The sequence below is a fragment of the Zootermopsis nevadensis genome, unplaced genomic scaffold, assembly GCF_977971745.1.
Source record: "Zootermopsis nevadensis isolate Lab colony 2312 unplaced genomic scaffold, Znev_1.0 Znev_ptg000008l, whole genome shotgun sequence".
In the NCBI taxonomy this organism is placed as follows: Eukaryota; Metazoa; Arthropoda; class Insecta; order Blattodea; family Termopsidae; genus Zootermopsis; species Zootermopsis nevadensis.
Window position 1 is genome coordinate 10,450,593 of NW_028259140.1, and position 9,596 is coordinate 10,460,188.

At 38.1% G+C, this 9,596-nt stretch overlaps 1 protein-coding gene across 4 annotated transcripts in view; it reads right to left on the reverse strand.

Annotated features, from left to right (window-relative positions):
• Positions 1-7,784, reverse strand: part of inaE (inactivation no afterpotential E) — a 69,078-nt gene extending 61,294 nt beyond the window's left edge. Inside the window, exons 1-2 of one of the 4 annotated variants that reach the window (XM_022070372.1) lie at positions 7,647-7,782; positions 6,943-7,081 (exon numbers count right to left, since the gene is read on the reverse strand). In XM_022070372.1, coding sequence (XP_021926064.1) covers positions 6,943-7,037 — 95 coding nt within the window. In that variant the 5' untranslated portion in view covers positions 7,038-7,081; positions 7,647-7,782. Of the gene's footprint in view, positions 1-6,942 lie in introns of all 4 variants that reach the window. The other 3 variants (XM_022070370.2, XM_022070369.1, XM_022070373.1) reach the window with 3 other exon arrangements.
• Positions 7,785-9,596: the final 1,812 nt, after the last annotated feature.

Genomic DNA, 9,596 nt, shown 5'->3' on the forward strand with positions numbered 1-9,596 from the left:
TACTTTTCAACCCTTTTTGATGTAGGGGAAGAGGACACAACGGATTAATTCACTCTGGGGACCGTGTGGCCTCTCCACGCCTCTAACACCGTCTTTATGTAAAGTGGATAACGAAGTCTGTTGAAAAGACCGACATTAAATTCACCTCATGACTTTCAGAGTAGATATCCCGTACTAAATTTAATCGACACCTTCAAGTTATTTTGGAAGACAATATGCAGACGAACAGTCCACCTCTACGTTAAACGTTCCTTAAAATTACTTCAGTGTCTCACAGCCCAAAACTCTTCAGCGACGCTGTTTCTATTCCATACAAGGGGTACGTCTATATTCCCCGTTGTCACTACCCTCTAAAGTGCAGTTCCCTCTCCCGTTGGTATCCCTATGCCCTAGATCGACAGTTTATGCTGAATTTCAAAAGGTCAGAGTTGAACTTGCACTGTGCAGCATCCCATCGGCGCTCGCTGGTCGATACAACACTGCAAGTCGGAGAACGGCTGAAAAAATTTCGATGTAAATAAACTCCTGCGTCTTGCAAAAAGAGAATATACGATGGAAACAAGGCTATTACGATTAATGGTCCCAACAGCAGGTCAGTTTTGTGATCATTATTTTCCGAGGTCGAGAACTTCACCATTCGGGCTGCGTGTCAGTCTTACTCAGCTGGACCATCTTCTTCTAGGTCTATATTTTAAATTACGCCTTTATGCTGCAGACTGTTTGCTAACTAGGCAATGACCCGCTGATTTAATTTTGTATCTTCATCTTTTATCCAACTCTTTTTCTTTCTGCATTTCACGCCTTCTTTCTTTCTCCCTTATTCCTTTATCGTCTCCTTCGTCTCGGAACATGAAATGATCAGACGTGCGTTTATTTCAACGTTTTCGTCATTCACACTGAAAATATTTCTAAAAGCTGCCTAGTGGTAGCATTAGGTGTATAGTAGAACATTCTGCCATTTTGAATTCATTAGCTTACAATTTTTAATATTTCATAACTGACGGTTGTAACATACTTATCATGTAATATATGGTATTTCATGTTTTTTGACAATGGCAAATCAATATTTTAGTTTATTATTACACCAGCTTCGATTTCGGACTTAATTTTTTCAAGTACTAGTAATAAATATCACGGCCCGCGGCCATGATAAGATTATTAGACTAGGGTCAAAGTTACTTACAGATTCCCCATGAATTGTCCGCACTAAGAGTTGTCGAACGAGTCTACCTTTGATTCTGTGGACCAAATATAATCAGTAATGTATAGTCAATTATTGTTTACCATTTATAAGTGAGATTCAGGCAACCCCTAGTGTGATCTTAGAAGCTCGTTATCGGAATGGTAACACTAGGGATAGAAAAACAGACTAAAATAACTGTTCAACCTTGTTATTACGGGAAATCACGAGAACAGTCAAGGAACTTGGGGAGGTTTTATAATAGCCACTTTAGGGAAAAGTGTACAGTCTGTTGGAAAAAATAACATTTCTGAGAAGTGGTGCGAAGCATAAAACCTTGCTTTCTATAAAAATAGGAACAGATCGCATTCTAAAGACGGCATTCCGTCAGCGACAGATGGAAACAGAATTAAACTCGTTCGACAACTTTCAAAGTGGACCAGACATTGGGAAACTTCAAAGCCAGATCTAATTTTCTTGTCATGGCCGCTGCCGTGATATTTTATATCAAATAAGTTATTGCCAGTAATTGAAAGAATCGAGACCAAAATCAAGAATATTATAATAACACTGATATACATTTTTCTTAAAAATTCTTTCCTTGTGTATTATACGTCTTCCTAGACTGTCATGAATTCATCGCCCTGATGACGGAGGCAGTATGGTCTCTGAAACGTTGGTGGAAATCTACCAGACTACACGGCACAATAACCCAGAAGACAGCAATCTTCAGACTCACCGTTGTGAAAACCTCAAATCCCACAAAAGCTCTGTTAATTCTGTGTTCAAGACGGTAAACGTCGTTATGAAACATTTGCGACCCATGTTCATAGGAACATTTTTTTCTTATTTTTGATCCTGGAACACGCACATAAACTTTGTAAACATACTTCTGACTCACCCTGTATATTAATTCGTCACATCCTGACTGTTATCAACTGTTACCACGTGTGAGACAAAACTTTAATGTGAAAAGGATATCGAAGGAAATTGATAATTATTCTGCCTTCGAACTCTAATTAGGCCCAAATGACTCGCAGCATCTGCTCCTAAAATTAATTACGAATGGAAATGTACAATATTCTACACATGTCAAATATTAACACAGGTCTGACGGGTGTGCAATTCCCTAATGAGCTTTCTGCAGTAATTAATTAATTCCGTAACCTGGACAATTAACGTGCCACCTTATCTCACCGCTCTACCAGGAGATGGCGTCACATGTGGCAGGTTTCTTAAGCTATTTAGATATTTGGCACAACACCTTGAACGAGTCATCAGCCCGTCTTAAGACCTCTACCTACACAAACAGCACAACACAAAAAGAAAAAAAATTCGAACCCACGATCTCAGGATCTGAGAGATCAAAGCTCAGTTTAATAATTCAATTATAATTATTATTAATATTATTAATAATAATACTCTCCACTAATACGCCTACCGTTATCAAAAAGTTAAGATAATTTTTAAACGTTAATTTTGGTATTTCTGCTCTAATGTTTAATTAGCTTCATCTCTAAAGTTGATACCGCTTATTTAAATATCAAGAGTGGGAGGGAACACGTCTATGTACCATATATATGTCTGATTTTCTTCCTATCAGATACCTTCCACCTGTCAATTCACCCAGCACTTATGGAGGAGCACTGCGTTAATAACGTTACAAAATTTTACTTCAGATCGGACCACGGTCGCGTTACCGGCCATCAGAAGTACAAGTCTTCTCAGTTATACCCGTCATTCTCTATCTGCCTTGAAATAAATGTACTCAACGTTCATAATCAAATTAGTATCTCTTTCGATGGTATAGTAAGTATATCGGGATTTCCTCTGCAGCAGAAACAGCGTAGTTGAATAACACAACAATCAATAGAACAATCTAATCGCCCATACCCACGTATCTTAAATAGGACTATCCATCACTGTGGCTGCTGTCATGATAGGCCGTGTCTTAATGGAGCGTGCGTGCATAGTTTTTACCATAATACTTCAATAATGTTGTTTTATTATGGAATACACAGCCTTTAGTAACTCATTCCGTAAAGGTATTTAACCACCCGGTGTTTGTAATGAAGATACATTGCGTTTTACTTGAGATAAGAGAGAAATGTCAAAGAAAAAAACATTCCATCATACACTAACATCGTACGATAAGATTTTAATCCGGAGTGAGCTTGGTTCAAGACACCGAGAACCCATCATCAAAATCAGCGGAGCTGCAAGAATAACACAGCCAGAAACCCAAGAGGTTGGGGTCTTTGAAGTTTTGGCGACAGAAGGAAAGGTCGTCGGGGCGATTTGAGGACTTATCTAAGCAACAATACGAAGCAAGTGAACTCGAACCTCCGGATGGCATAAGAAAAGACGCCGACAAACAGACGCCGAACGTCGTGACGTCATTCATAATAAGGCGGAGCGAGACTCGGGACGCCTTAAGCACGATGTTAGCAAACCGACTGCGAGCGTCGCGACGCCCAAACACAATTCATCTAACCTACCCAAATCAAACAAAACCTGGCCCAACTTCCGACACCTGAATCCAAATGTAACGATGTCGAACTTCGGGATACGAGACAGTCCTAAGCCTGATGACGTAGGAAGCACAGGTTCCGCTTTTACCTATGAAACAAGTCGCCCAAACGTCCAATGAGAAGGGTCCTTGATTTTCTTGTGTTCACGCAAACGGGCATCAGTGAAAGAGAGAGAGAGACTGTCAGTACTCAGCGTACACGGAACGGAAGCGAAGTTGTAAGGCACCCCCAACAGGTTATGCACAAGAGCTTACACGCCAACAGAATTTGCGACTTCAAATATACATTTTTCGTAGGTCTCGAGCAAAATTGAATTTTGTCCCACCCGCCATGCGTAATGTACATTCTACCTTTTCACAGACAATTAATATACCGTATGTCTTTCAACGCTGTATAATCTCATAAAATGATGTGTTATCGTAAAATAATTTCTCACAACACAGGCGTTGGTGTACGTATAAGTAAATGATTAATGCGTATATCTGTTGGTGAAACAGATAGTCAGTACAGTCAAACAAAGGCGTGTGAAGGCTCTGTGTGTCCCTGTCTATTACGCACTAATGATTTTAATTCAATATGGCGTGAAAACCTTTCGTTCACACACCTCCGTTACATTTCTAATTTTACATAATTTACAATAATACTTGGATCATGGAATAGGCTCAATTTCTATGTTGTGAAAATAGAAAGAAACCTTCAGGCTGGAATAAATTATTATACAATACTACAGACAAGTGACAGACTTCAGTAGACGTCAGTCGTTACACTTTACAGAGCACGTTTGTTTGTCTTTCATGCTTCATTGCAAACTATTGATTCAAAAAGTGAGGAACGTGCGTTATTTCCTGCTATAAAAAGAATGGAGTATGAAAGAAAGCGGTTGTAATCTAATTTACAGTTCTATCCCGCCAAATATAAATAAATCACACAATAAGAAAGTGTTTCGACTTAGAAATATTCACAGTTTCAGTTAATTATATAATTAGATTCTTTTTTAATTTAATAGATATTATGAGTTTAAAATTTCAATTTATGTACTTGCATCGTTCTTGCTGTGATTTGTCTGTTTATTGTTAACTGTTGTGTCCTATCAATTTTTACATGGTTTGAAACCCAGAACGTCAAATTGTGTTCTGTACTAATTCTGAGAACATCAATTTCAGTTATCAACTTGGGTAAATTAACAAACCCATGGTTTTCGCGATGCTGAAGAAAGAAATTCCTTATACCAAGATATGAACTTTACCGTGTCTGAAAAACTTCTTATTAATTTCCGTATTAAAATATTACGCCCCCCCCCCCACTTTCCATTAACATGGAAGCCATATTTCGACATTATCCATTACAACACAATAACATATCTGTTTATCTGGCAACAATCCTACTGTTGTTACTACCACAATCACCGCCATCAACATAAATAACGTTCTAACAGTAATGGTTAATGCGTCTTTCTATATCTAAGGGTGGAAAAGGTTGCTTTTTTTCCAGAACTTGGAAGACGCGCCAAATCAATGAAACAGTTCGGAATAAAAACCAATATATATGACGTAATACAAAAGTAATTATTAAAATGCAGGCCCGGGAATTAGTTCCTTCAAGTTACGTTGCTGGGTCAGACCATTATGAGGCCTCAAGTCATTTAGCTTAGATTAGCTTACAACAGAACCGCTATAGGATTAAGCAGATGGCGTCTCCTCACGGATACGCCAATGTTCGCATGCACGAACGATGTACGATATGCACTTCAATTTTAGGTTCTCACGGCGACGAGTATGAATAGAACTGTCTTGTGGAATGATACCGTGATGATGGAAGCAGTAAGCACCTCTGAAACGTCTGTATATTTCTGTACGACTACACGGCACAACATACCAGAAGACAGTAATCTTCATGTACTTTAATTTGATACATCCTGAAACTTCTAAATTCTTCTACCCTTTACCGATTAAGCCTTGAGTCCTTCCAATTCAAAATTACTTCTGAAATTATGAAATCTCTTAGACATATTAAAGTTTTCTTCTTCGACGGGAGGGTCAACACGTAGCAAAGGAAAGCTCAACATTTCCAATGAAAAATCTACAGCACTACACATTATCATGATCCAGATCAAACCAATATACAATGTCTCAACCGATATACAGACGTTATACTCTTCCAGGTGGCCACTTTCCACAAAATTTCCTCTACATGGAGTTAGTTAACTTCACTGTGGAAGGTTTGTATTACAACTGAACATAGGGAGAAAAACGTAGCATTCTTTATATACGTACAATCCTATAAATTTCAAGAATAAGACAGGTTTGAAAATTTTACTTATTCATAACATTACTTCATTGTCTTAGTTATATATTTCCAGACACATCCCATCTTTTCTTCAAAGCATAATTCCGTATTCTGCACTGATACGTATACATCTGCTCTTGTACACGTGACGAGTCCCGCTGGGCTTGACGTGTACTGTCCCTAACGCGCCTTGTAGTCAAATAAAGGCATCAAAATGGCCTGCATTTGACATTTGAAAACAATACTGTTCAGATAAACAGTTACGCTACTTATCATTTTCGTAAAAAGAGATCTGTATTATTTCCTTAACAATGTACTGTTTATTCAAACAGAGTAAAATAGCAGTTGTCAACACTGTTAGTGATATTTCAGGTTCTCACGGCAGCGAGTACAAAGACAGAAGACTGTCATCTTCCCTTATTACCTGACCGTCTGGATAATTTCCACAAAGCAAGTTATTTGTATTCACTGTATTTGTAATTTCTAAACTTTAAATAAGCATTTATTTGTGACAGTCCGTCTCCGGAAGCAAAAGAAGAAAAACCTATCATACCAACAATCAATATTTCAGTCGAGTAATGCATAACCGCTTTCTTCTAATTTTTAGGTTATACAGAATTTGGAAAAGCTGTACATAGGTTAATGTAAGTAGAATTTAACCTTATCCTGTGCAAAAAATCTTGTTGATTCTGTTATACATTGCGATATCCTTTCTAGGAGGCCAATATTAATGTACGCATGCACTTATCAAGAAATAATGCCGGCCTTTGAGTGTGTATGCAAGCATACATATAAATACACACATACATGCATGCATGCATGAATTGTTGATAGTGTTTGTAGTGAAAACTCGCGAAATGAAGGTTGGCAGTCACTGCTTTAAGGCCCGTACGTGTTTCTAAATCCAAATGGTCGACTATGTTAAATGCTCAAAGGGTGGCTCACCATATTAGATGGAGAACGAAGAGAAAAACACCTGGTACCACAAGGTCATCACTTCCGACACTCCACCGCCTCTTGAACACGACAATGCCTGGCATGGTGACAGCTAATCACTGCTTCCGTGGCTAGTTGAAGACCTAGACTGGCGAATATGTCCTTCTTTGAGCCATGTTCAGTATCAACTTCACTTGCTGTTTCATAAAACAATTTTCATTTTTACTGCTGTCCCATATCTAATATGTAGCTGACATAACAAGCTCGAAATTACTGTTAATATTTCGAAAGCGACTATTACTTCATAACAAACCAGCAAATTACATCACTTCGGCAGAAGCATCACAGACACTTTCCCCTCCTAGCACTGTACAAAAATATTCTTATACTCAACTTTCTGTTCAAAATGTAACTAATGAGATTACAGTACACAAAATGTATAGACTGTGATTAACAACCTAATTCTCTCGTTCTGGAAACAGGCCGATGCTTTATAAAGACAGATTAGTATAAAATATCAAAATACACGTAGAAACTATTAAAGTTTCTTTTCTGAAAGCAAGTCCATTTTTCGGTCCTTTAAAACAATTGATTTGATAAAAATATCCCGTCGTGTTATGGTTTCATACATCGCCCTTCACTAGACAGTTCATATGTTTACGGTGAAACATAGAAGCAAGTAGTCCGATTTAAGAAAGAAAATTGACAAGAACCTTGTGTTGGCTAATCGAAATAAGGAACACCACCGGCCTCTTCGCTAGCCCATAAGGAACTGACTAGCTCCTGAACTATTACCACTCTCTCCTGTCCCCCAACCCTCTTCCATTCTGCGATGTCAGCCGTTTGCACATGCGCCCCAACGCCACAGGAATACAGTGGTTAAGTAGTGTTGGCAAAAGAAATACCTCGCCGATTATTTCCTACAAATATTTTTAGAGTAAATTATTGAAAGTGCACCTAAGAGATGCTAATACTTCGATAATTAAACACGCACTTAACAAATAATACACCCTGCTTTCTGTTTTTAACACTGTTGCTATTATCAGTCAGTTTATATTGAAATTTGCAGGCAAACGCAGTTCGGCAACGTAAGCAGAGGCCCCTATCACGTGTGTAAACGAAACAATATTTGTTGTTCTTCTTAAGTTGGCCTCTTCATCAGTCCTTGACCAGATATAGAGCGGGTTTTTTCTGTCGGGGTTCTGGCCGTGTACAACGATACAGCGCCACACTGAACAAACTGATTTTGATTGATACTAGTAATTCAATTAAATTCAATTCCTTATTATTAGTTTTCTGCATCAACAGCCACAAGGCCAATTACAGATACAGCACAAGACAAGAACACAATAATAAACATAACAAAATAACAACAAACAGATTGTCAAAACATTACGGAGTGTAGAGAAAGTTATACACAAAGGCAACTTGCTGCTGAATATATATCAGTTTGACTGGAATAATAATGCAATTCATTTAAGTCAAGTACGCTAAAAGGACACGCAAACAAAGCAAACAAACAAGGTACTAAATCAAGGAATTTATGTAATTAGGATGATAACACATAGTCAATGCTCTGTGGCGGACGTCAGAAACGGCGGATAATGTATATAAATTTATACTGAATGTAATTAATATCTAATATATTTATAGTACCACAATTATTATGGAATAAAATTAAGGGAAACATTTTTTGTTGGATAAGGAAGAGTGAATCTTACACAAGGCTTGGAGTTTTAAATACTCTAAAGCAGGGATTCTCACCCTTTTTCGCTGGCGTATCACTAATTCTATTTTAACACATTAAATGTACCACTGACCAAATGCGTTCAGGGAAAACTTATTTATGTTAATATTATCTTTTGATTTTCTTACTTAGTTCGCGCACCACTCAAAATTGGATCGCGTACCACTAGTGGTACGTGTACCATAGGCTGAGAAACGCTGCTTTAACGCATTAGCATACCTGAAATGCACACGGGGGAGGAAACGATTATAGCAAAGGGCTGCAAACGACTTTTGATTGTCGTTTCCTGTTCTGGGCACTAACGATTTTTGTGGAAATGTTGAATGGTTATACACAAAGTAATATAATTTAATTTGTGAAATCAAATAAGCAAAGGCAAATTGCAGTTGACAAACAACTTGGTGTGTGGGTGACATTTCAGTTCTAGGAAACTAATGGCGATTCTACAGTAGACGCAAAATAACTTCGAGCTTTGTTGTCCATTACAATTCACACGTGGTAGCGAGCGGAAGACCACGAAATGATAACACACACGGAAAGATAAACCAGTCGCTTCCTTGTGCGAACGGATGTGAAATTATTATAAAATACGGTGTTGTGTAAAAGTCGCTGTGTCTCAATGACAATGAATGTGTCGAAATTAAAATGGATATATTTTTTTTTGCGTTACACAATACATGCTCAGACAGTTTTCCCATGCTATTTCCATCTTGTCTTCCGCATTCAATGTTACAAAGCCCAAACTCGGAGTTAACCGTCTCTCACGATCCAAGTAGTTCGCCTGCAGTTTTCGTACGACACATACAACCCCGAATTTAAACAAGAAACTCCTGAAGCAAGCGAGTGGCGCAATGAGCCGAGTCCATAGTAATTATGAATTAAAAACTATGTATGAGCAGAATTAGCGCCACATTGG